This window comes from Tinamus guttatus, unplaced genomic scaffold (assembly GCF_059628265.1).
Source record: "Tinamus guttatus ecotype Peru unplaced genomic scaffold, ASM5962826v1 Tinamus_guttatus_pri_ptg000033l, whole genome shotgun sequence".
Taxonomy (NCBI): Eukaryota; Metazoa; Chordata; class Aves; order Tinamiformes; family Tinamidae; genus Tinamus; species Tinamus guttatus.
This window is the reverse complement of record NW_028288567.1, coordinates 1,292,213-1,319,522: the sequence shown is the minus strand read 5'-3', so window position 1 is coordinate 1,319,522 and position 27,310 is coordinate 1,292,213. Positions and strand designations below refer to the sequence as shown.

The window sequence follows — 27,310 nt, the reverse complement described above, 5'->3', positions numbered from 1 at the left end:
GCGGCGGCCGGGGCGGGCCAGCGGCGGCGGCGGGGGGAGCGGCGGCCAATAGGGCGCGCGCGGGGGGGCGTGGCCTCGCCGGCTCGGGTTCCGTGTGGAAAGAGTGAGGGGGCTCGGGTGCAAAGTTTGCTCGCGCAGCGGCTGCTCGGGGAGAGGCGGCGGTGGCGGCGGCGGCGGCCGGGCCCGCTCACGCTCGGGGCCGTTGGCCGCGCCCAGGGGCCGTTGGCCGCGCCAACCGCCGCCGGCGGCCGTTGCCCCCGCTCCCGCTGCGCGCCGGCGGCCGCCTCGCCGCGATGTGCGGGCGGATGGCGGCGAAGGGCGCGGGCGGGCCGCGCTGGTGGCAGAACCGCCGCGCGCGGCTGCTGTGCATGCTGGCGCTCACCTTCCTCTTCTTCGTGGTGGAGGTGGTGGTGAGCCGCGTCACGGCATCGCTCGCCATGCTCTCCGACTCCTTCCACATGCTCTCGGACGTCATGGCGCTCGTGGTGGCACTGGTGGCGGTGCGCTTCGCCCAGCGCACCCGTGCCACCAAGAAGAACACCTTCGGCTGGGTGCGCGCCGAGGTGATGGGCGCCCTCGTCAATGCCGTCTTCCTCACCGCACTCTGCTTCACCATCCTGCTGGAGGCCATTGAGCGCTTCACGGAGCCCCACGAGATCCAGCAGCCACTGGTGGTCATCGGTGTGGGGGTGGCCGGCCTCATCATCAACCTGCTGGGGCTCTGCCTCTTCAACCACCATGGCGTTGGCGGCCACGGCCATGCCCACGGCCACGGGCACTCGCACAGCAGCCGGCAGCACCCGCGTGGCGGCAGCCCCAAGCCCGAGCAGCCACCCGCCGACGGCGAGGCCGCTCTGCGCCGTGAGGAGACCAGCACCCTCGTGGAGAACTGCAGCAGCTCCAACGGCGTCAGCCAGGAGAAGCTCGGTAAGCTCTGCGGCACGGCCACCCTCTCCCATCCCACCCGAGAGGTGTCGAGGAGAGAGGAGAGGCCTTTTCCCCAAGCAAGGCACAGGCTGTGTGGGGACCACCTTGCCACTAGAAGCTTTGCTAGCAGTGCTCTGCATAGAGACATCTCTGCACTGTTTCTCCTGGCACCACAGAGCGCACCTTAAGCTGTGTCTTAGGGTGGCGCGCGAAGGAGCCTGAGGATAACGCAGTTTGCCCTGGGGAAAGTTGGTGCTGGCGGAGACGGCACATGGCAATTGCTTTTGCTTAGTGACACGGGCTGTCACAAGACATTGCCTTAATGCCTTCTGACCTGGCTGTGCATCAAACAGCGTAGCTCAGCACCTAGGACCCACAGCCGGATCTCCTTGTTGGGTGGGCTGTTAGCTACCTGCAGAATTTTCTTGCTTTGAAGCAGCAGATTGAAGTATGTTCCATTGTCAGAGTCCCACACTTCTTCAGGATATGCCCCTTAGTAGGAGCAAAACCTTAGGAATGTGAATCAGAACTGCAGAAGTAGTGTAATAAGTGCCAAGCGAGGCGCTCGCTGGTTGCAAAGTGCAGGCATGGCTTCTTTGAATTAGTCTGAACTCCCTAGTGCGTGCAGCTTCCCACTCCCTTGCGTGGACACATAAACTTACAATTTCCCTAACTCTCATCGAACTGCCTCCTCTGTGGTTACATTATTTTTAATGGCTCCAGAGGCCTGGATAGTTTATTCTGAAGTCACTGGGTCAAAGCCAAGCGCTGCACACCAGCATGTGCACACCATTTCCCCATGGGAATCGTGTGGCTTCCCAGTCACAGCATGGAAAGGGTTGCAGTGCCTGTGTTTCTCCCCTGTGCTCATGGTGACATCAGGAGACGGTTGTTTTAGAGCAAACTGGGCTTACTTGTGCAGCATGAACTTTGCTACAGTTTTAGGATTTCTGTGGTCGGAGGTGCCATTATACATTTGAGAAACTTTTCAGTTTCTCTCCCTCCCTCCCTCTCTCTTTTCTTTGGTATTTTGGCTCCATGTTGCTTTTCGTAAGTGAGGTTTTGCAAGAGGCTAGGAAAGTTCTTCAGAATACACTACACCATTTTCTTGACTGCATAATAAACCTCTTAGTGTTGTGCCAGTTCCAAGATAGGTATCCTAATGATTAGTTTCAAACAATATAGAATTCGTTTTGCCATTAATCTAATTGATATCTAAACTTGTGCATTGTCCTTGTGTAGTGAACCTGGAGTTGGGTTTTTAGCTGAATTTTTGACTAGTTCTCTGTTTAGAAGATTTAGAATCATAGAATCATAGAATGCTTAGGGTTGGAAGGGACCTCTAGAGATCATCTAGTCCAACCCCCCTGCATACGCAGGGACACCTAAAGCACGTGGCACAGGACTGCATCCAAGCGGGTTTTGAAGATCTCCAGAGAAGGAGACTCCACAACCTCTCTGGGCAGCCTGTTCCAGTGCTCTGTCACCCTCACTGTTAAGAAATTTTTCCTTAAGTTCCTATGGAATTTTAGATGTTTCAGTTTCCGGCCATTTCCTCTAGTCCTATCAGTGGCCACCACTGAAAAGAGACCATGACCGTCCTCTGCACTCCCTCCCTTGAGGTATTTATATACACTGATTAGATCCCCTCTCAGCCTTCTCTTCTCCAGGCTGAACAGGCCCAGCTCCCTCAGCCTCTCCTCATAGGGCAGATGTTCCAGGCCCCTGATCATCCTTGTAGCCCTGCGCTGGACTCTCTCCAGCAGCTCCACATCCCTCTTGTACTGTGGAGCCCAGAACTGGACACAGTACTCCAGATGCGGCCTCACCAGGGCTGAGTAGAGGGGCAGGATCACCTCCCTCGACCTGCTGGAGACGCTCTTCTTAATGCAGCCCAGGATCCCATTGGCCTTTTTGGCCACGAGGGCACACTGCTGCCTCATGGTCAACTTGTCGTCCACCATGACACCCAGGTCTTTCTCCGCAGAGCTGCTCTCCACAAGCTTGGTCCCCAGCCTGTACTGGTGTCTGGGGTTATTCCTCCCCAGGTGCAGGACCTTGCACTTGGCCTTGTTGAACTGCATGAGGTTTTTCACCGCCCAGTTGTCCAGTCTGTCCAGGTCCCTCTGGATGGCAGCACAGCCCTCTGGGAATTTAATTTTAGTATGCATTAAAATACACATTGTTTTCAGCTAACTTTGCTGGAGTTTCTCATGGATACCTCTCTGGCAGTAAAGGACAACTTGTTGTGGGTATTTAGTATGTAATAGGGCTTAATTTTGATCATAGGTGAAATTTTCAAATATGTGTGTATGTCCTCTATGCCTTGTCATAGTTATGTAATGGATTGAGTTATCCATAGCTAACCTATGGAAATATTACAATTAATGGTGCTTGAAGACTTGAAAGGAGCTGTAAGGTGTCTTAAGTGAAGACTGGAGAGAGGATGGACAGTGGTGTGGTAGGAATTACATTGGGAATTACAAGCAGGAGGTAGGATCTATATACTCTTGGGGTTGAAGTGGGACTGTGGCAATAGCCTGGGGGTAGTACTGTGCAACTAATATTTATACCTACACTTTATTTAAAATATAAAATACATATTTTTTATAAAATTGTAGTAAATTCAAATCGGGCATATTTCAAATTGACAGATTTTAACCAGTTGCCATTACAAAAAAATCTCAAGAGCTCCCTGGAGTTGTGTTCCCTATCACCCTCTCCTTTTGGATGGGTCTACTGACTTTCTGAATCTCCTTTGATCCAAGTACTTGGTACAATGCAGTGTGACAGGGAATGTCATCTTTATCCTTGTTGTGTGAGAGACTTCTCTTTTCCGTGTTCCCTAACTTTGAGCAGTTGTATGGAAAATTTAGCTGGAGCTTTAATGTATACGGCGTTGTGAATCCTGGTCTTGGACATGACTCATTCTGATTTCTTAGTTAGAATCCCACCCCCCTCTTCATAAAAGAAATAACTTTAAGACACTTCTATGATTACAGAACCACAGCCATGATAGCGAGTGGCAAAAGCTATAGGTCATACTAACATGTTAATGTTTACAGAGCTCTAAACCAGATAACCCCGGCTGCAGTAACGAGTCCATGTAGCCGGTAGCTAATTCCCATTAGATTTCTTCAACTCTGCAAGTTTTCTGAAGAAAAGCTGAAGGTTAATTGTGTAAAATGCTTTCAGGTGCTAAGCTTGGAAAAATACTTCAGCTTGGAAAGTTTGACAGTGCCTCTTTGTAGTGATGTGTGTGTTTATTCCTTTATAACTAGTTAAATGTGATAGAGTGTCTAACTTTTGACAAAGGAGGGTACTAAAATATTGGTTTGTGCATTACATGGCTCATGACACCTGGTTTTGGACATCAGCATCAATATGTCACTTAAAAGTGTTTTAAAATAAGTATTAAAAATAACTGTGTGTTCTGATATATAAAGAGCACTAGTTTGTGGCCTTTGATAACTTCAGAGATTGTACTGTATTTCAGACTCGTACTGTCCTGCAGTCGATGCTACTGATAAACCTTGCATTTTAGACCTAAAACCTCAGCTTGGTGTATCAATTCTGCTGGCTATGTGCTCCATCTCAGAAAAATCTTCCTTATACATGAATTCAGAAGCCTTTTGAAAATGAGCCTCTAGACCAGAAGAGAAGTGACTGTGAAGTAGAATCCGTGCAGCTTTTGACCTTCTGGCTGTGTACATTTTAATATAAAATGTAAATGTGCGACTATAGTTCATGAGTGATTTTTAGCAGCATGATTATCCTTATGGCTTTTCAAAAGAAGGAGCAAATGCATCGTAAGTTACTTAGCTACCTAGCCAGCTTTTATAAGCTCTATAATTCTGTATTTTGTTTAAGGAATGAACAGCAAGTAGTCGAATGCTTAGACAACTGGAAAATGTGAAGCCAGCTTTCAGTAAAATAAATTCAAATGCATTCATCTTTCTACTTTGCAGCTATACATTTTTAAGCACCCCCATAGAAACAGTTGCCCTCTAAAATATTTAGATAATTTATTGGGTCAGCTGAATGTTTTGCAACTAGGGTATTTGTTAGGGGGCAATTTGCTTGTTTTCTAGTTTTGTAGGGAATATGACAAACGTATGTCAGTTATTGTTTTATATGGATTTGCAGTAATATTGTGTAGTGCTGTCTAATTGTTTTCCTGCTTTCTTGTCAGGGGATTTGAAAGACGACGTGACTGACCTACAAGTTAATGGGAACGCTGGTCATTACTCCCTGGATGTAGAGGAGGTTGAAGAAGACTCCAGCGCGCAGCTTAACATGCGTGGAGTTTTTCTGCATGTGTTTGGCGATGCCTTGGGCTCGGTCATTGTGGTGGTGAATGCCTTGCTCTTTTATGGTTTGTGGAATCCATGCCCCAGAGATGGGCCCTGCATTAATCCATGTGTCAATAATCATTGCATGGAAAATGCTACTTTATTCCAACCACTTGGCAAAACTAACCAGACTGAGCAAGAGAGCGTTATGGTGGCTGGCCCGTGCTGGTTGCTATATTTAGATCCTGTCCTTTGTTTGATAATGGTTTGTATACTCCTTTACACAACGTACCCGCTACTAAGGGAGTCAGCCCTTATCCTTCTGCAGACTGTTCCCAAACAAATAGATGTTCATTCTTTGAACTCAAAATTACGCACCCTCGAAGGAGTTGAAGCAGTCCATGAGTTACACATTTGGCAACTAGCAGGCAGTAGGATCATTGGCACTGCTCACATAAAATGTCCTGACCCTTCCACGTACATGATGGTGGCAAAACGCATAAAAGAGATCTTTCATGATGAAGGGATTCATGCAACTACCATTCAGCCCGAGTTTGCCAGTGTTGGCTCTGAATCAGGGAGAGGGAAATGCGAGTTACCTTGCAGGACTCAGTGTGCTTTGAAGCAATGTTGCGGAACAGCAGAAGATAATACTGGAAAGAAGACAGAAAAATCCTCGTCACTTAGTATTTCTTGTTCGGAAGTTGTCATTGAATTTCCGCACAACAAAACTAGAAGGACTAAATCAGAGAGCATTCCTTCAGTTAGGCTGGAGGCAAACACTGATCAGAACGAGCAGTTTGAATCATCTCTGTAACTCCTGGAATGGTGCTACCTGAGTGTCGGTGACTTTGACAGCAGCTCTATTGCAAGAGGAAGGGACAGACGTTTGAGATGCAATTTTGCCAAGTAGTGTAATTGCTGAAGTCCTTGTTCTTGTCATCTTGCTAAATCTAGAATGCTCGTTTTAAAGAACATACTGTCACTGTCATGATACAATGTGTTTGTGTTGACTTTGTACTGAGACAGGCAGAAAGTGCACCATGCTGTAACAACTTCAGAAAACCAGTTTCAACATTTCAGCTGAGACGCTTTTTGTTGTACTTCAAATTAAAATATTTCTTTCCAGTGAAAATATATTTGAGGGATAAGTCTATAGGAACTCAACATGTGTTACAGATTTCTTGGACCTGCTTTTTCCTTTAATATTTGATTTGTAGATATTTTAATATATTGTTTATTTAGAAGCCCTAAAGAAACCAAAGTTTGTAGAACATTTTTAAAGCTATAACTACTTAAAACTGGAAACCACTTTGTCAGTTTCACATATTTTTTCTTACGCCTATATAATAAAAATGTGAAGGCTTTTCTAATGAACTTATCATATAGCATATTTTGAAGAAAACATCATGTGATTGTTAGCAACTGTCCCCCTCCTATTATGGTAAGGTAGTAAGGTATTTAAAATCAAGCTCCTATGAAAACAGCAGCTGTGAAAAGGTTTTTTTCTATCAAAATGGAAGTTCAAGTTGCTGTATTCTGCTCTGTGATCAGGATGTGAGGCTGGCAGATAAACTAACACATACTTTAATATTTTATGGACTTTCTGGTGTTCTTCCTTGTATGCAAATTGGGTGTCTCATCACAAAAAAAAAATGGAAGTTTAAAGGATCCTTGACTCTCAGTGCTATGAATGAAGAGTTGGAGCTTCAGTTTTACCAGAAGCTCAGCTGACTAATCGATTTTATTATTTTTTTTTAATCTCAGTAATGTCCATAAGAGCTCTGTCAGGAGTAAAGTCCGTTGAGCACTGACAGTGTAACTTGTGCTTCTCAAAAGCACAAGCTGTTGCTTCCCTGGAAAGACGCTCGGTGCTGCCGTTGCCTCTAGCTCGGTGTATCCGTAAGCACTTGCAGCGGCAGGAATCCTGGCCCGGCTGGCAGCTGCAGAAAGCTCCCGTAGTTTCTAAGGGAGTCTGGGGGAAGGATTTTGTTCATGGTATTTTTGCACTTTAAGATGTGTAACACGTGATTTCACTTAGTAGCTAAGTCTATGGTTTAAAATGTTAACTCAGTTAATTGACAACTGGCTCTAATGAAGCTGTTACAGTGTGCTGCTACCTTGCACCTTCCCAGGGGAGAAGCTGATCTATGGACTCTGCAAAGCTGGCGGAGAGTTGAAGATAAAATAAACAAGGAATCTAAAACTTCAGTCTCTAGTAAACTCCCTGACCCTTCAGACCCACCTTCGATTTATATAGGAAAGAGCGCCTTGTAATCCATCGATTCCTTCTCCGCTCAAAACTGGAGAACGACTCGGATCTTCCACTGCTTGCTGTATGGACATGTCAGACAAACACTCTGCCTCGGTTTCCCTGTCTTCACATGGGGATAATACCTACCTCACAGGGCTGTTGTGAGGCTTAGCTCGGGTGTTAGGAGCTCTGAGACCTGTTACTGGAAGGCACTGGAAGGAGTGTAAAATATTAAACCGCTTAGTGTTGACTCCTTCTGCAAATACATTGCAATACCTAGGCACAACAGAGGGAACTGAGGACAGTTTTGGCCTTATCCGATTCTTGATGCTGTGGTTTTCAGGTTTTTAACAGTATTTAAATGTAGATTTTTTTTTAAAAAATGTTTCTTCTTTTTTAGTGAAGGGAATGTAGCTTTGCCTCGAGGCCAGTGCGCTAGTTGCATTTCTGAAACGCGCCTCGCGTGATAACCGCTCCTGCGTAGCTCAGCGTCGCCTGCCGCTCGTGGCGCCCGGCCGCGCGGGCTCTCCCGGCCTCTCGCCCAGCTTCTACACAGAGCCCCGCAGTCAACTCCGGATTATCCATGGGTGGCTTTAGCAGGGTTGTGCGTTCGGTGCGCCGTGCGGCTGCGCGAGCCTCGAGCACGCTCGCCGTGCTGCTGTTTCGCGCGCCTCGTCCCCCTGCCCCTCCTCCATGTTTATGTGTCTTGTATAGTCTCATCAACTAATTTAAATGTGTTAATATAGTATTTATATGTACTTTTTTTTTGTCTGGAGTATCATAACTCTCCTGTTACCTATATATGATCTAGAGTTGACTGTTAAATGAGAACTTGTATGAGGCTACTTCTGCAAGATATGCTACCACTGCTAGTATACTACAAAGTATTAACCAAGTAAGTTTTGAAATTAACAGTCTTTTTTTTGTTTTGTTTTGTTTTGAAATGTGTATCTTTGCTTTTTATGGTAAACTTTCACTAATTACTTTGCTCACTTGTTTGAAATTGGTCTGTCATTATGAGTATGAATTGTTTAGGCCCTGCTGTATATCACTAATGCGTCATACAACTACTGCTCTTTAGTTTATTAAAGAAAAAGCAAAACCAAAAAAAAAAAAGAGCAAGACAAACCATAGTAGCACTGACAAGCCTGGCTTGCTTCTCTCCTGTTGCTTTTATAAAGAGAACAACTGTTAAGTCTTGACAGTTGCCGCTGTGGGTTAACAGTAAACGCATCTGAGTAGATGGAATTGTAGCCACTAATTCCATTGTAACTATTTAATCGTTGCGGGTTTTTTTTCTGCCATAAATCGTATTTTTCTATTACTGTGTCCATTGCAGGCAATGGCTGGCGTAAAAGACAAAAAGCTCCCCCCACGTTATTTTTGTTGCCAGGATGGGGTGCAGATGTGACAATGACGGTAGCAGGGAGGAACGGGGAGTCGCGCGGCCTCTTTGCCGGATACAGCGTCAGGTGCAGGTGGGGGCTGTACAGCAACAGGGACACTGCATGCGCGTGTGTGTGTGTGTATGTGTGTTTGGCTGTACTGGGTGCAACTGTAGCCTGCAAACTTGCCATGTAGCTTGATTTTCTTTACCCTTTCCTGTGATTGCACGGACTGGATTTGCTCTGAAGATCATGGTTCCAGAGTGCTGGGAGCATTGGAATTACTGCGCGATCTGTCTTTTCTTCTTTCTTTTACACAAAGCATGAAACTAGTGAATCTCATGTAAGTGAACACTGCAGTGGTGGGGAGCTAATTGTATTGTGTATCACATTCCTGAATTTTTAAAATAAAAAAATATGGAACACTGATTTTAAGGAAAAAAAACCAAAACGTTTGTATTTCAATGTCTAGATTGTTTATGCTTCTGATTAAATGTGTCAGATGTACCAACATCATTGGATGAAGTCTCTTGCGTTAGTGCACGTCCCATGCAGAGCAATGTTGTGGGAGGCTCGGTTCTTACCTCGCGCCCGCGCGTGGCTCGCGGCGCAGAGCCCGTTGAGCCGCTCACTGGGCGGTCCCGAGGCCGGGAAGCTTTGCCGCTCGGCAGGGCTCATCCCGTCTCCCCTGCGCAGCCGGAGCCGGCTGCGGGCAGCATCCGCGCAGGCTTCCCGGGAGTGCCGCGGTGCTGCCGGCACCCGGAGCCGAGGAGCACGGATACGGGAAAGGCAGGGCTAGCTCTGACTTGCGCCTCCCCAGAAGTCATGCGAAGCACTCAGGCCTGTAAATCTCTAAATTCATAAATAGTTTCCTGGGGCTTACGAGTGGTTACTTGCACGCAGAGAGTTACTTGCAGGAGGGAGTCCAAAGTGTCTGCCAGCACTGCCTGTGTTTTGAACAACTGAAAATACCAAGGCTTTCTGGAGGTTTTCTTAAATCACTGCTCCTGTGGTGTTCTCTAGTATTTGCTGCAGAGATCCTGTCAGTGCATTATAATCTTAAATCTGCATTTTTCCTTCTCACCTCCAAAAAACAAGTAGAAAACCCCACCGAATGCCCCAGGACTTGTCCCAGGATTAGCTAAACCGGGGCTTGCGTGTCAGCCCTGGCCTGGCAGAGGGCAGGGAAACAGCGGCAGCTCCTGCCCTTCTCCTTCCCCTGCGCCCTCTGCCAGTGGCTGCAGCCTCCAGGAACCTAACGGGGCAGATTTTCTATTTAGATGTGCCGGGTTCCTCAAGAAGGGAATGGGAAGCACTGCAGACTATTTTAAGAGCATATAAATATGCTTTGACTATTTTAGTTTCACAGCATAGCATCAGTTACTCCCTTTTCAGATCTGTGTTTAAGATGTTTGGAGTTAATTTTGGCTTTTTCTGTGCTGCAAGGAAAGCGGTGGATGCCTCCTCTGCCTGAACTAAAGCCAGTCTTGATAGTTTTCCAAGTTAAACCTTGGCTGATAACAGGCCTGATTATACCTTTGGACCTTTGGTTTGTGTAGTTAGCTCCTTTTTTAGGTACAGTACAATCTCTGAGCAGGCTTGGGTTTATCTTCTTACATTCACTGTTACCTAGACAGTTTAAAAGCAAAACCACAGTACTGAGAAACATCTCTCTGTTCCCAAAAAACACATGGGATAAATTTGGCTTTTTTTTTTTTTTCCTGTCCAGGATCCTATTTCTGAGCAACGTTGAAATATAATCGGTATAGGTAGATTTCATTGATGAAATTTTGAAATTTCTTGGCTCCTTTTTAAATAAATTTTTCCTTTCCTTTTCCGATGCAGCGCCGCAGGCTCCCAGGCACCCAGAAGCCAACACAGGGAGCCCAAGTAGCAGCAGAGCTCTGGGGTGCAAAACGGTGGCCCCTGCCTGCATGCCAGGTGCAAGTGAGAGCGCAGCCGCTCAGGTTTAATGTCATGTGAAGAGTTATTTGGAATTATGCAGAATGCCTCCCCCTCCTCCAAGCAAAATTAGCGTCTGGAAAGAGACAGCAAAATCCTCCTGTCCTGTTAGCTGGCGGCAGCCAAGGAAAGCGTAGCTGTCAGGAGCAGTACGAGGAGCGCAGGGCTGCCCTGAGCTGTCCACAGAGTGCCAAGATGTGCTTGTTATGGAGCCCCTCGTGACGCTGCTTCAGCAACTGTTCTTTTTTTTTTCTGCTTCAAGGAGAAAAAGCGATTCCGTGTTATTAGCTCTGTAGCTGTAGGAAGGTGTGTTTGGTTTTACTGTAAACGTCGTGAATAGGTTTTGCCATTTTCCAAAGCTACTTCTGCTCAGCACGAAACAAAAGTGATGTGTTCTTAAACAGGCCTTCTTTGTGAGATGTGCTAAGGTAGATTTTTTAATTAATGGGATGGGATGGGATAGGATGGGATGGGAGGGGAGGCTTCAGGTTTGTCACCTGATTTTGCTGGCACACTTATCTTCACCCCTGCCAATCCTAGAGTGCCATCTCCTACCTGAGAGCCGTAGGAGACCTGTTGCATGAGCCCCTCCATGAGCAGACCAGCTCCTAGAGCAGTTCCTCTTGCTGCTTTTGCTTTGGAGGAGCTGCTGCCCCAGCGGAAGGGCAGGATGGCAGTGGAGCTGAGCTGGACTCCATGCAGGAGAGCACTTCCAGAAGGAACTTACGTCAGTGTGGCCTGTGCCAGCATCCCAAACCTGGCACAAGGCCTTTGAGGATGAGATCCTCAAACCTTCGGATATGGGATGATGTTTGGAAGTCTGGGTGGTTGCCCTGAGTGAGCAATTTGGCAATGCTTGGCATGGTGGTAGGGAATGTTGTATCGCTGTCCTTCAAGAAAGGCAGAAGATCTTCCTCTTTGTTTATCACATATATATGTCTTTGTTGGTGGTTTTGTGGAATGCACACACCAAAACAGTGCCACCAGCTCTGTTGCTTGGCCAAACTCGTGCCCCTGCGCACCTGGCCGCGGCGCGGGCACCCACCCTGCGCTGCCGAGCGTGAAGGCAGCGCCGCTCGAGCGGCCGCACGATGCCGGGCAGCAGGATGTGCAACCTGCTGCGTTTCCTGCCTTTGTGCTCGCGCCGCCGGCCTGGCCGGAGCCTGCGCCGGCCTCCCTGCTGCTGCGGCTGCCGCGACCGCGGGACGGATCCGTTAGGTGGAACCGGTGAGGCTGGTTCCAGGTGCCCGTGGCGGCGCAGCCGTGCCCTGCGCACAGGCCCACGCTCGGCGGCGGGGCGGCCCCGCGCTCTCCGTGCCCATGGAGGCAGAGGTGTCACACTTCACATAGTGCTGTTTGGCTGATGCTTCTCGTGGTGATTAAACACCATTCTTCCTTAATTGTTCTGAACAGCAGTGTGAGGAGAAGGGCAAACTGCTGCCAGCCTTGGTAGCTGAGCTCAGGGTTTTGTCCCCACATATAGCAGGAGGTGTGTGGGACACACGCCTCAGTGGAGTGACGCTTGGCGCTGCGATGTCCCACTTCTCCCTTCTTAAAGACTAGGAAAGCTACAGAAATGCATATTGAGTCAATCTCCATGCGCAGAACTTGTGTGTCATCATGGCACTTACGTAACATTAACAGCAGGATTTTGCTAGCAGTATGTGAAAAGCTTAGAGGATCACCAAAGGTGTGTAAATTATTCAAAACCTTGATAACATTTGCTGAAGACTTACCTCTTTTTCTTCCTTAAAATGCTCCGAGAGGCTTAGCCATGCAGCTTAAGCATCTCACTACCAATTTACAAGATTAGCTGGAAGGCTTTAGCCTGGGCTGTGTAATTCACCTGTGCTGAGAAAGCGCGCACCAGGCCAGGGAGGAGATGCCACTTCACCCAGAGCTGCAGGACACGCGTGTCCTTGCTAAAGAGCATCTGAGAAAACCAGGCAACGCCAAGATGTCATTTCTCTACCAAAAGCTGTTTGGATAATAACTGCAAGCGTATGGATTTTTTGTTTGGGACTGTCCATCTTTTTTTCTGCTGCTGTTTCAGGGGCAACAATAATGTTCTTTGGTCTTCTGTAGCTCTGAAGTGCTTAACAACTTGTTACCGTGAGGCCTATGGGTGATGTCTGTGAAAATCAAAGCTAATCAGAGATCTGGAAAAAAAGGCTCAAACACATCCCGGATGACATGGAGACATAAGCCTTTCCCGGACTGAGAAGGTAGCCAGCATAGCCTTAATTCCATCAGAATGGGACAGTCGGGAGCATCAAGTGTTGCAAACTGCTAGAAAAATAGTGTAGAAATCAGACACCTAAAGTCTTGTTTAGCACCCGCACAGATGAAGAGTAACCTGGGCCAAGAGCCTGCAGCTTTGTACTGTGGTATTTTGTTGCTTGCAATGGTTAAAATACAGCAGTATTTCTGCAAATGACTCAAAGCAAAATAAAATGTAGGGGTCTTTACGCAACACAGAGTTCCCCTTCCGAACCTGCAGCTCGAAGAGGCAAAGTCACTGTTCTGGGCTACAGCAAATTGCTTAATTAAGCCAGACAGCCAGGATGGACCTCTGCCATCTTTTCCTTCCTCTTTATCTCTAACCTTTAACCATAATTACAAATCGGAGATTAATGCAGTGCCGTGCCTCAGCAAGGACTGGAACAGCCAGATTGTTGCTGGCCTTCCTTATTTCCACAATGAAAAGTTCTTTTAGGTAACAGAAATAGTTGCATGCTTTTTAAAGTTCAAATGCAAATATTGGGAGCCTTTACTAAGGATGTTTTCAAATAAAATAGTAAGCCCTCCTGATGGGGTGATTCACAGATAAGAATAACATGATTTATTAATTCTGTATTCTGATTTCTAATCCAAGGACTTTGCAAAATGCAGAAATAAACTTTGTTTTCCAACCTCTCTATTTTTTCTCAGCGTAGTATTTTTTAAATATCAGCTGTAAAGAAGGCAGGCTTTAGCCATTAAATTCAATCTGATGAAACAATCCTGGTAGCTGGTCGCTCACTGCTACTTACTCTAGTGTTATGCAGAGCTCTAATTGGCTATGGAACTTGGGAAAACAAGGACCCGAGCAGCAAAACAGGGTGGAAAATTCCCTTTGTTTTATAAGAAAGCTTTACAGGAAAGAAATGACTTCAGTATTATGAAAGAAAACATATCTCTTCTTACCTAAGATGTAATTTTGCTTGTACTGCACATATTGTCTAGCAAAACTAATCCTTGAAAATACTGGTTACATGAGGATGACCTCACGGAAAATTTGTCTAAAAATAGCAAGTTAGGCCCTGCCCTAATGTTTCCAGGCAATATTTCCAATATTTCCAATATCCTAGCAATTCGAAGTCTTGCCAATAGTGCTTCCAGACAGTAAAAGTACAGCGGAGAGGAGTGGGGAGCGTTTCTGATGCAGGGCCATTGTTACAGCAGGACCTTCAGCTAGTCCTTAGAGTACACACGGTTATGCTATATAATGTGAAAGCATTTGGGATGTTAACCCAAACCAATCATCCTGATTTCTTTTAAACAGCACCCTTCCACAGGAGGAAAAACCAGAAAGTCATAATCAAATTGACTTCTGAGGACTTGGCCACAACACCTCCAGCTCCCGAGCGTTGGCTGCCAGGGCCAATGCTCAGATTCCTCTCCGTGTTCAGTGAGGTTAAAAGTCTCTGAAGCAACTCAGGCTCTGCAGGCCATGTATTAAGGACCTAGGAATGTGGAGAAATACTCAGAAGAGGGGGCTAGATTAATTCCCAACACATTTAGCCCTTGCTAAAAATAGTTTTCTTCTGCATATATGATTTAATGCGAGCACAGTCACTCATGTTTGGAGGAGGAAAAGGCAAAGGTTCAGTGAGATTTCACCGTGGCACTTTTTGGTCAGGCTAAGCTCTTTATTAAGTTGACTAGATATGACGGCTGTGGTTATTACGGAGCCCGTCGGGTGACATTTCCCACCACCAGCCTCCTCGATGAGCGGATCGGGAGCACAGGAGCCTGCCCCGGTGCTGGAGGCTGACACATGGGGCAGTGCCCTCTGCCTAAGGCCCACATGTGGCACTGGCCTCTGTCTTTCTGCTCATCCATCATCCTCACCAGATAGTGTGCCAAGACGTACGGGGGGCCCTCCAGGACCGGGAAACACCTCGGTTTATTTTATATGGACCAGAAGACTTGGAGTCCAAGTTCTGCTTGTGAGTGTTGTATTTTGACCATAAGTGACGTGGGGCCTGACTTTCTGTGCTGTATGTGGAAGCGTTTCGAAGGAAAGTTAATGCTACACCTGCCACAAGATAAATCTATACTGGAACATCAAGGCAGAAAGAAAAGGGACACAATTAATACTGCTTCCTTGTTGGGTAGGAGCCAAGCTGAGGCTTGTGGGGGAAGGAGAGTTTATATAATGTTTTCTGTTCCATTTTTCCCCTTTCCCTCTTTGCATGACTTCTTGCTACATGGGTGGAAACAGACTTCTGTTAACTTTTGATTATTAAAAAAAAGCAAGAGCGGTCTCGGAAAGAAATTGGGGTCTAAGAACACAGCAGGATAATGGGAAACTTAATAAATGCGCTGTTGTTACAACATCTGTCATTTCAGCACTAACAAGCTCATGACTTTAGCTGCGGTACGACCACAGCTCCACGCTGCAGATTAAGGGAAAGGCCGCTAGGCTTTTCAAGGAAAAGCTCCGCGCACGGCAGGATGCTTTAACCTCTTGCGTCCTGAAGCTATTTAGCTAATGCGGGCTGAAAGCAATATTGAGACAGACTCCTGTGCAGGTCAATTAGGAGGGATACACAAGCAGTTACACTCACAGCTTTGCTCATTTAGTTCTCTTTGATGCCTAGAAGAGCCAGAAAACTCTTTTTCTCTTTACTTTCTTTCTTTCTTTTTCTTTTTTTTTTTTTTAATTTCAATTTGGCCGGCCCTTGGCTGTCTTAAATTCTGCTGGAGACAAGAGTTAAGAGACGGTCTCAAAAAATGAATAAAATTGCTGGAGCAAATCAGCAAGGTTCCCTTGCCTTTAGGGCTGCAAATATGTATCAGTGGCAAACCCAGAGGGGTATTTTTATTCATCTTAAAACAAGACTAAGTAGGGACCACAACAACTGCACAAATACTAGATCCCGCACCGGGTGTCTCGCCACCTGTTTCTGTGATTTCTTTAGCTTGTTGACGCATGCTTTTCTTTTCTGGAAGCTAAGGAAAATGTGGGCCATGCTGAAAATGCTCCTGGTTGGGTTTCCATCCCGGGCGAAGCTCATCCAAAACGGTTCTGTGGAGATAGGATTTCTGCCTTCCCAGTTTTCGTTTCCGTGTGCCGGGCTGTGAGGCGGGAGCAAAGCGCCTGCCAGCAGCGCGCAGAGGAGCCGGGGGGGCCCGTGGTGCCGGCTCCCTGGACAGGCTCGGAAAAGGGGGTTACCTGGGCAGTAGGAGAAGCCCCGCAGCCCAAGGGTGGTTGGGAAAGTTCAAGAGCTCCCCAGGTTTTGCATCTCCAGCCCGGGCACTCCGGGAGCCCAAGTCCCAAGCAACTTTAGGCAGAGTTTGGGCTCCTTAGTGTGTGCAGGGATGCTGACTCGCTTTAAAGAGGATTGAGCTCGCCCTGGAAATGTTACCCTTGTGTCTGAAACAAAAAAAGACTCATAACCAAGCCAGGCAAGGTTCCTAGAAGAGCTCCTATCTCCTGGGCAATCAGTTGGCATGGCTGGAAAGAGCAGCCGTGATTTGGGGCACTGGGGCATACGAAGCCCATTCTCAGGTCATTTATAAGCACTGGTTTACCCTGTGCTTTCACCTTCTGTTCCTATTAATGGGATTAAAGCAAGAGCAGGAAAGAGGTCCCTGACCTAAAAAAAAAAACAGTACAAGCATTTCTTTAGCACATGGTGGTTGCACTGCAGTGACAGACATGCTGAAGGGACTTCTTTTCTTTTTCTTTCTTTCTTTTTTTTTTTTTTTGTAAAATGCTTTGGCTTTCTGAATCCAAAGCCACTTTTCGTTCTGGAACTCTTTTCCATCAGTGAAATTATATGTTCAGATTTTCTCAGCATTTTGGGTATAGTGAAACATTCTGACCCCAAGTACTTTCTCTAAAGGCTTTTCGGCACTAAAAAATCAGCTATTTGCACTGTGCTAATTAGAGCCCATGGAAGATCGAGAGAAATGAATTCCAACAATGCGCTGCACCCGTAGCGCTCAGATCTTGCAATTAAACCGTGCTGTAGGATTACGCATATTAGCACATGAATTACTCTTTAAATGACATATGTTGAACCAAATAATTATCGAAAGCTTCTGGAAAGGGTAATCAGCGAGGCGAGGCTGGCAAAATACAAAGATTTCTTCAGCAAAGCGCAAATAAAGCTACAGCTTGCTGAAAACACAATAAATCGTGCCCTGCAAGCGAGCGACCAAGTTAATCGGTGTTTCTTCTCTCTGAAATGCGAGTGGCACGTTGCACTTTTCCCCCTCTCTCTTTAAGAACAGATGAAAATTGCAAGAAAAAAAAAAAACAACAGCCTTGGGGAGCTGGAGAGTCTTGCTGGGTTTCAAGGACTGACTGGAGAAGGACTGGGGGGAGAGGACCCAGTTGTCCCCAGCCCAGGGGGGCCAAGCCGCCGGCGTGGGGCACCCCACACATATCTGCGCCGCCAGCCGGCGCCTCCCGGGCGCTCCCTGCGGAGGCCGAGCGGGCCGCAGCGGCCGCGCGCGGGCCGGCCCGCGTTTCCTCGCCCCGCGGCGCGCGGCTCCTGCTGCAGGAAGGCGATAACGCGCCGGGCAGCGGGCGGGCGCCCCCCGCGCCGCGGGCCCGGAGGAAGAGCCCGGGCCGCCCTTCTCCGGCCTTCAAAGCGGGGCGCACGCACGGGGCCGGCGCAGGGATGCTGGCGCGGCAGGCGGCCCTGCGCTTGGCTGCCCGTAACACACATATATATCTTTAACCCTGGCTCAGCAGTCAGTAGCCCTTTGCCACCGATGACTCTTCATCAGGGATGTGTTCCCAGGCTGTGGCAAACCGAGCACCCGGCTGCCTCCCTCCTGCACTCAGCCCCCTCCTGCGGCTCCAGGCAGCCGGGTGCTGCATGCGGCGCTCTGCTGGGAGCAGATCCACACGGGGGTTTTCCAATTGGTTATTCTCTTCGGTTGTTTGTGGCATTTCCCCGTGGGATCTAAGGATCGCATGGAGCAGCTGCTCCTGCGTTTCCACCATGGCGCTTCAGCCGAGCGGGGCAGTAATCATGCTGGGACAAATCAGCAGAGATTTGCACTGTTTTCTGCCTGCTGCTAACCGCAAGAGCGGTTTCATGGGGTTATGACGCCAGCAGCAGTCTGAGGCAGCAGAGCAGCGCAGGTTCGGCAGCAGCGCTGAGCCCCACAGGTGGCTGGACGCCCCTCCGCACGCACGTGGCGCCTTCATGCTGCATCTGCCATTGAGAAAAGGAAGTGCCCCTCGTTTCAGTTAACCCCATCCTAGTTTTGTACCAGGGTGGAGGGAGCCGAGCTGCACGCAGACCGGCCCCCGGACCCCCGGCACACGTGGTTTGCACATCTGCCCTCTCCCAAGCCCGGGAATGGTCCGAGGAGATAAGTTATCTGTGAGAATGAGCGCGCCTCCAGCCTTACGCACCTTGTAGGAGCAAGGAGAGTGTCTGAGAGGGAAGGAGGATGAGCCCGGAGAGCGACGGGGTTCCGCGTGCTGTGCTTCCTACCCCCTTTCCATTAGCACCATCTGAGGCTCCTCCAGGGGCAGGATACAGGATGAAGACCCATCAGACCCCTGTGGCAGTCCCTGGGTGATAAAAATATAGGGATTTATGAGTGAACAAATGTGAGATCCCTCTGACCCTGTGAAAACAGTAGAAACTTTCTGCTTAGGGCTAAGCCCTTACATCTTGAAATAACCAGGGTGTTTGTGGCTTTCTGTGCAGTTCCTATACCTGGATAACATGGTGCGCAGGCATGGGTGGAGTGATTAGAAGCATAAACGTCCTAAGTGAGTGCACTGGTCAATTAATGGTGGTTGGAGCGATTTTCCCAACCTCCAGTGCAGCCAGGACATCATTTTTATTGCGGACATGGGGCACAGCCGTGTTTCGAGGCAGCCCAGTGGAGCATCGCAAGGCGCTCGCGGACACCAGCACTGCCTGCAGGAGAGGCAGCAGCTCAGGTCCCGGCACTGTCCCCACATGAAAGCCTTGAGGACGTGTTGTCTTTGCATTAATCCCTGCAAGTCTGGCTCACCATTGTTAGTGACTTCCCAGGGTTTCGTATATCTTGGCATGTTTGGATAAGCAAGCTGTCCTCAATGCTCTACTGAGAAGAAAACATTGGTAGCAGGCTCTGAGGAGACAACGCGATGGGCCTGAGGAAGAACTGCAGGGCTATCTGGTGTGAGACTTTTTAAAAAGGGGAAAAATACAGTGTGCTCACACTTCTGTGTTTCTAAATGACTCTAAAGTGGACCAGAGCTGACAGACCTAATGGACAAGATTGGCAGCTGAACAGAGTCCGTCTTCGTCACGGCCCATGTCATGACTGTGCCGAGAGCCCTGACGATGCGTTAATAGGAAAGTGGTGGTGCACTAGCTGCCTTGGGGCAATAGCAGTCACTGCATCTGTGTGGTGGCAGGAAGATCTGTTCCGAAAGGACTTAAAATCTGTTCAGTGAAGGGGAAGTGAGTGTTTCTGCTTGCAAGCCCTTCATTTGCTAGGCATCCTCCTTATCAGCTGAAGCTGGCATATTTAAAGCTGTTACGAGCAAGGATCTAGAGAGGAATCTGCGGGTGTACATGGGGTATCCTCCCTCGCATGCTAAAGCCACGGCCTCAATTCCCCCAGGGCCCCTGCAGGACACCAAAGCCTGCAGTAAAACCCAGCTCCGTGGCTTTGGATCCAGCACACAACCCACGTCCAGGCCTGAGGTGCGGTGCTCTCCTGGATCCTTATTTGCACTAGCTTTCAAGAGGGTCAAAGCGCCCCAGCCTGAGGGATCGCCTGCCCAAAAGTGCTGGGTGAGATGGCAGCCAGGGCGTTTGTTCAGGTGCATTGATCCCTGCTTGGGTCCTAACTCTGACGATTGCTAAATTCAACCCGCAAGCTGCTTTCAGAAGCTCTCTGGTATTTCCTGCTCCTGAAGTGAAATCTTTGTCTGTATGTTTCCTGCTTTCATATGTAAAGGAAAAAGGTTCTCAATGCTAACCTGAATACAATGCAAACCACTACCAAGTGGATTGGTTTAATTCTGACCTTCCTCCTGATGATGAGTGACAATACACTTATGCTGGGGTTTTCTTAAATTTTAGTGCCTTTGCCCATGCAGTGCCTCGTCCGCCTCTGCTGCCCCGCAGGAGTTTGGACGCTCCCTTTTCATGACGCTCACTGGGGTGTTGAAAGCTGCCGCTCCAGCTGACCTGCAAAAGGCTGAGGCGGTTGCCTCAGCGGAGGAACAGCCGCAATCACCTGCAACAGGCGTGGTGAGATTACCTGCGCTCGCTTCCTCCTTCAGGCCCTGGCACACGAGGGAGAGAGATGGAGAGAGAGAGAGAGAAGTTCCCTGGTTTCGCTGCAGAGACGAGTGGACTCATGACTTACCACTGCTGAAGCATCCTGGTCCTAATCTCTCTCTTCCCTTTGCCAGTTAACCCACCGCAACGCTTGCTCCAGAAAAGTACCCAGGGAGACGCCAGCTTAGGTCTTTTGGGGGGCTCTAAGGTGCAACTTTGTTAAAGGGCAAAAAAGTACTTCTCAGCTGCAACCTGAGTCTCCCCTTTGTGAACGCACCCTGTGCCCTGGCTAACCCTGTCATAGAGCCTGAGTTTCCCCCCAGGCCTGGGCTCAGCTCCTTCTGACAGAGGTGGTCCTGCCGTCTCAGCAGAGAGCAACGGGGCTGGCAGCAAGGTCTGGCCGTGCCCTTCCCATGCGCCTTCGGCACCCGTCTCATCCCCACTTCTACTTGCTCTCTGAGTAAAGTGAGCTGGTTACTCTGGTGCTGGGAGCTGGATTTATCATGTGAGTGCCAGGAACTGCAAGGTTGCAAAATGGTGCCGTCTATCTGAAGTCTTGGCCGTAATGATGAAAGAGAATATACTGGTTGGATTCCCCATGCTGCAGGGCCTTGGGATGGTACCTGTGTACTGACTCCCCTTTTACCCATAGCCATTTGTCATGGTCCAAAATGCAAGTCCTTTTTTCCCCATTAAAACTAAGATGCTTTTTGAGAACAAGAAGACACAAGGAAGAGAAATATAGTCAGTTTTCCTCTTAGGAAAAGTGTGTGAAAACAAATATGTGAGCGATGTGATGGAAAAACACCGCCTTTGTGTGGGATAGGTTTCTGTAGTTGAAATGCCAAACTCTGTGTCAGTGTGAAATACTGCCAATCATCTATTAGCTGAGAATATTTTATTCCCAGAGCTGTCTCCCTTTTTTTTTTTTTTTTTTTTTTTTCTGAAAACCTCTGCCTCGTGTGGCTGGGAGGGGACTGGCAGCAGCAGGAGGAAGCAGTGTTGCAGGAGAGGCAGAGCTGTCCCGTGAGCAGCACTGTGGGTGTGCAAGAAACACGGAGCAGAAGGAGCAAGAGCAACTGGACCTGCTTCAAATACGGGACCATGCTAGCAGACTCGTAATGTGAGCACCAGGGTCAGAATAAAAAGGTGACTATGGACATTGTTGCAGAGGCTAAAGTTCAGCCAGACAGTGGGATCAGTGTAGGAGCTCTTGAGAAGTGTGTGCTGTGGGTGTCCTCCTTCCTCAGGCTTGAGTCAGTGCCCTTTACCGCTCAGTTATGCGGCAAGGCAAGGTCATTTGGGCCCTAATGGCTTTCATTCCCGTGACCTCATTTCTGTTGAATGTCCTGGGTTGGAGCTTTTGCTATTGCAGATGTGGGCCCTGGGGAACAACCCTCCAATGTTAAGAAGGTGCCAATTAGAAAACACCGACGTCACTTCGGGCTGTTTTCCGAGTGCTACGCCTAGGCTTCTCTGGTCTTTAAAAACAAATTTAAAATGGTTTTAAAATCACCTCCCCAGGGAGCCCGGCCTTCAAGAGGCTACATACCCTGCACTAGTCATTTCCCTTAGTGCGGGGTTCGGTGTCACTTTCTGGGAGCTGGCATTTGCCCCTCCAAGCGCAGGAGCTCGTGTAAACAGGTGGCTTGTAGGAAGAGCGGTGTGAACCATGTACCGGGGACACGCGAAGACCTTGGGCTCGGGTGGCTGGGCTCTCTCAGGTCCCTGCTGCAGGCCAAAGGCCACTAAGCAGCTGGAGGGGGAGCAGCGGCCTGCTGGGATGGGACATCCTGCATACGGAGAAGGTGTGCCCAGGAGGTGTGCCTCTCTCCCTGGAGGTTTCTGTCATGGTCTCCCTGGGTGCCTGAGTCCCATGGTGTCACTGGACTCAAGGGTGTTGCTCTTGCTCTTCTTCTCACCACCTCCCTCAACAGCCGTTCCTTGCCTGCCTTCCCTCGTCTTCCCCTCCCTCCTTGCTCCCCTCATCCTGCTTCCTGCTTACAGCATGGCTCACTCCCTAATTTCCCCTTGGGGCCCTTAGCCTTGTTCCTGACTGAATTTGCCATTGGACTGTAGCACAGTTGGGTGAAAAACCCACTCTCAGTGGGTTTTGTGGTGTGGATTCCCCACGTCTGCGCGCTTCCGTGACAAACCTAATGGCAGATGAGCGACTGTGCTGTGTTTGGTGGCGCCTCGTGGGTGCTTGGGGCCAGCAGCCCCTCTCTGAGGAGGACAGGCTGCACCAGTGGCGGCCCCACGCTGCGCGGAGTCGCGTGGTGCTCGGGGGCGAGCGGAGCCCACGCAGCAGGCCCGGGCTCTCGAAAGCGCCTTGTTTGCTGCCAGGGTGGTGAGCCGTGACGTGAGGCAGGCGCTGCCGAGCACGGCTCTGTCTGCAGCGGGGCCGTGTTTCTTCACACACCCACAGTCAGCAGCAGAGCCGCGTTGGCTACGTGCCCGGAGCGGTGGCGGTGGTGTGCCTCATGCTGACTATCATCGTCCTACGCGTGAGGGCCCGTCCTGATGGCCAGTCCTGGCTGGGGCCAGGCCCAGACGCTCGCTGGGAGCACAGCTTTGCCTGGCCCAGCCACCCAGAGCTGCCTGCAGCTCTTCTGCTCTGCTCCAGTCTCTCGCAGCAGGCTCCTTTCTAGACACGCGTGCTTAGCAAAGGGGCCAGCGTGGTCACCACTTTCCTCAGGAAATCCCTGGCTTTTCTTGGACAGGAGATAGAAGTATGGGGTACTGCTAGGGAACTGCAAGCCGTTGGCTTGTCTTTCTTACCCACCGAGACCATCAGCAAGGCTGCTGTGCCTGGTGAGCACACTCTTGGCTCGCCGAGCTGCAGCGACATGTGCTGGGTTAAGCTGCGACAATCAGGTACTGTCTGGAGCAAAGTAAAATGCTTGTTTTGTTAATACTGCTTTTATTCGTTCTGAAGGGAACAAATTGAGTGGTTTATGGGGTGCAACATAGGTATTTCCGGTCCAGGAAAGGCTGGTGACTAGTTAAACAGCTCCTAGTCAAACCTGTAAGTAAGTCCTCCACAGTAAAGTTAGAAAACAGGGATTTAGTATTGCTGTCCCACCCAAGAACATTAATCGCGTTAACCCTGCGCTCTCTCTGGCTAAGCGCGATACCAGCCCGCCGGGCTGCGGTACAGGTGTAGCAACAGCAGGTCAGGTCTAGACACCACCTCTTGCTCTGAGCAGCGAGACTGAGGTCATGTCTCCTTTAATTTTATTTTAGTATTTATTTTTTCTTTATTCTCTGTTTTTGCAAACGTCTCGTTATATGGGATTAAAAGGGAGAAAAAGAAAGAAAGAAAGAAAAAAGAACATACTGGAGTTCCTCTCTTGCTGTTCACAGGAGCCCTTTCAGAAGCAAGAAAGTGGCCAAAATGTGGCAGGTATCTCTTGCCCCTTTGCAGGGCAGCCATGGGCTGTGTGTGGGCACAGACGTGTGGGTTGTTGGAGGCAGGACCTGGCATTACCTGCTGCTACTGCAGAGCTTGAGGCACAGGCTCAGCTGTGCTTAGCCCCCTGCCTCCTGTGACCTGTGGGAGCAGGTGGCTGGAGAGTGCTGCAGGACCAGGATGGCCACTTCCACTCACGAGCTTCCCTGATCACAAGGAAAGAGCTAGATCCACAAAATGCCCCCAGATGAGATTCCTGAATGCTCCTTCAGCTGCCCTCTTCCCTGGGTAAAGGGCTGGATCCCTGGCTAGGGCACGAGCACGAGGCATTTCGGGTCACGATGTGTGTCCCACCAGGCACCATCTGCCAGTGCTCGGCAGTCTGACTCTCCCATGAAACCTCTCAGAAGGCAGAGTGCGTCCCTTGGCACTTTGCTGTACAGGAAAGCGCACAAAGTGAAAAGGCGTAGGATAGAGGAAGAAAAAAATGGTGGGAAAAGTGGAAAGAGGAGGCAAGCTAGAAGCAAAGAGAAAAGACGAAAGCTCTGCCCTGCCAGGAGGGAGCTCAGGGAAGGATAGGGTGGAGGAGAGACAGGGAGACAGAAGGAGGCCCAGACTGGAGATTCCTGTTTGCACTGTTCCAGCCAGGACTGCTCATGCAACTCCAGAGTTTTCCCGTGTGCTTCATTTTCTAATCAACCCCCCAAATCTCAGAGTAATCTCTCTTGCTTGACACAGGCTAGGTCCAACCCTCCTGTCTTTAGGTGCTCTCCGTAGGAAACCAGCCTTTGTCCGCTCTTCCAGAGCTCAGTTCTCTTGTGAACGAGATCTCACCTGGGATCTGAGAAGAAAGCAGCCAGCAGCTCCACCAGGCAGGAGTTTCTCCACTCTGGGGCATGTGGCCTCTCGGATGAAACATGGGCTCCTAAAGACAATGGTGTGACTGAGGTCAGGCTCTGACACACTGTTACTTACTAAATGACTATAGCTTTCCACTTTCAAACTGGTTTTTTTTTTTTTTTTTTTGGTAAGTGGGTGAACATATGAGTTGTGTCCTGTAGCTTTCCCCAAGCCTTGGACAGAGTGAATTGTTCACTATAAAGTGGAATAAACCAATCCTATCCATGGTAGTGTTCTGGGTTGGGAGCTTCTTTTAGAATTAAAGCATTGAGAGTTGGTCTAAAGATGCAAAATTATAAGCATATTTGTGGTATCTGTATCCAAAGCAATTGAGGATATCAGAAAGAGAAATAGATGCCCTCACCTTCCAGAAAGGAACTGTTATTTAATGGAGACACAGACAATGTCCTTTGTAATAGCACTGGTTTGCAGGGAAGTTATACAGTTTGCATTATATTGGTATTTGCTCTTCTCTACCACTTATCTTCAGTAGGGGCTATGATTGCCTGCAGTGTTGCTGGAACGGCTTTAATTGCACAGGTCCATATGCATGTTTTGTGTATTAATAGTTTTGGTGACTCTCTAACTCCTGGTCATGGTGGGACCCAACTGCCCAGCTGTGGTAGAAGAGCTCTCCTGGGTTTTACACCAAATCAGTCAGATTACTGTTAAAAAAAAGCCTTTTTTTTTTTTTTTTTTGCTATTTCTGGCATTGGTTCTCAGATCGAACGCTTGTAAGTGACACATTACCTGCTAGGTGCTCCTGTGCAGCTCGTTACCACAGAATTAATGAAAAACCATAATTGAGAAGCTGGCCTGCAGGGTGTTACTGTGTTACTTGCTTGCTGTTACTGCCCAGGACTGGCGATCGCTTCTGCAGGCCATCTACTATATCATTACAGCCCATCCTTACTTAGCAGGCCTGGCAGCCCATATGGCCCTGCAGAGTGGCGTATATTGCATTTATGAACATCGCTCCGGAAAACAATTTTGTGCAAAGGAGGAGGGCAGAAACCTGATCTGAAGGATAACAAGAACCTGCTCTGTGCCACTGCAGGATGAACTACTGCAGCCCAGTATTGTCTGAGGAAAGAGCAGTCAAGATACAATCGGCTACTCCTGTTATTAAACCCCAGAGTTCATCAAGGCTTGAAGACAAAGAACAAGTTAATTATTTATGACATATGCATAAAGGAGGAGGCAGGGACATGCAAAGGGCTATTTCATCATTTTTTTCAGCATTGAAAATGTGCTTTTTACTAGCTGTTCTTCTTTTAAGTTTCATTTTGAAACTTGCCAAAGACCTCTTCCCCTCTAGCCTTGGTCAGGCCAGGGGTAAGCTCAGCTTTCTGCTCTGCTTGCTTAATTGGTACCTCCAAACCTGGGGGTTATTTTGCCTGCCTGCTTCAGCTTGTCTCAGGCCTTAATTGCAAAGTCTCTGGGGAAGGACTTATTGTGTGTAACGGGCTACCAGTTTTCCAATAGCACGAGTTTTCCCCTTTGGAAGAAGCTGATTCATTGATGCGGAAACATTTTGCACAGTGGTATCAACTTTGTTTAAATCTCCAGTTAAAATAATGATTTTGCCGTGTCCAGAACATTTCCTCCGCTTCGTGCTGCAGCACAGCGCGCTGGACCTCCCCACAAGCCCGGTGCCTGCAGCAGCCCCACGGTCTGCGCTTCTTGAGGGTCACAGGGAATCCCACCACGCTGCTCCCTGCAGCCCGCCACAGGGTGCGGGTCGAGCACACCAAGAGCCGGGGTGCAGCATCTGGCTTTCTACTTCAGGCAGCAGCTCCCTTCCTTCCTCTGCTGCAAGAGAAGCAGCAGGGGCTCAGGGGGACTCCAGCAGTGGAGGTGGGCGCTGTCACAAGGCAACCTCCTTGAGTTTCAGGCCTGTTCCCCTGCCTGTTTCCCAGATGTCTACCTGAACCATGATCTTCTTGGTATCCATGATGTTGCCCCTAAGGTGCCTTTCCATCATGCGAGGAGTATCCAGGGCCGACGACACACAGGTCTGCACTTTTTCCTCTGCTTAGGGTTAGCTCTCTCCTGGCCTTTGAGCGTTTTCCAGCAAGCCTGCAGCACCTCCATGCCTGGTGGTGTGGCTGCCTGGGGATCCCTTTCTCCATCAATTAATTTCTGTGCTCTTTGCTGCTCCCCCTATTTCTCAGCAGCACTTTGGCTGCAGCATAGCAGGAAGTTTTTAATGAGCGCTTTGTTGCTCACATGCACAGAGGGGGCTTTGTGCACTTTCAGAAAAAAATACCATTGGTAGAGATTATTTTCTGGAGTGGTTTAAGTGAGCACATGGAGAGGAAGCTGCGCATGTCTCCACTGTGGTTTCCTTTCAGTACAAAGCTGCCAGAAGGGCTTGAACCAAGGTGACTTCAGGTGGCGAGGCCGTTGTGCCCAGCCACGCCATTAATTCATCTTTAATCATTAAAAAACCCTAGTCTGCAGAGAGAAGGAGCCAACCCATTTCCATCTATTTGTACCTACCTAGAAAAAAAATAGGGAAAAAGAAGTTGATTTTCAGCATGATAAATATAGCCTAGTATGGGACTAAGCCATGAGATCTTCCCCTCCCAGGTGGGTTGGAGCAGAGGTTTTTGGGAATCTAATATTGTGCTGTCAGATGGCTCTCTGTTCCTGTTCCT

At 48.8% G+C, this 27,310-nt stretch overlaps 1 protein-coding gene across 1 annotated transcript; it reads left to right on the top strand.

Moving 5' to 3' along the window:
* Positions 1 to 293: 293 nt before the first annotated feature.
* Positions 294 to 6,966, top strand: SLC30A1 (solute carrier family 30 member 1). Its single transcript, XM_010228170.2, has 2 exons — positions 294 to 927; positions 5,120 to 6,966. Exons 1-2 carry the CDS (start codon positions 294 to 296, stop codon positions 6,034 to 6,036), a joined length of 1,551 nt encoding a protein of 516 aa, XP_010226472.2. The 3' UTR covers positions 6,037 to 6,966.
* Positions 6,967 to 27,310: the final 20,344 nt, after the last annotated feature.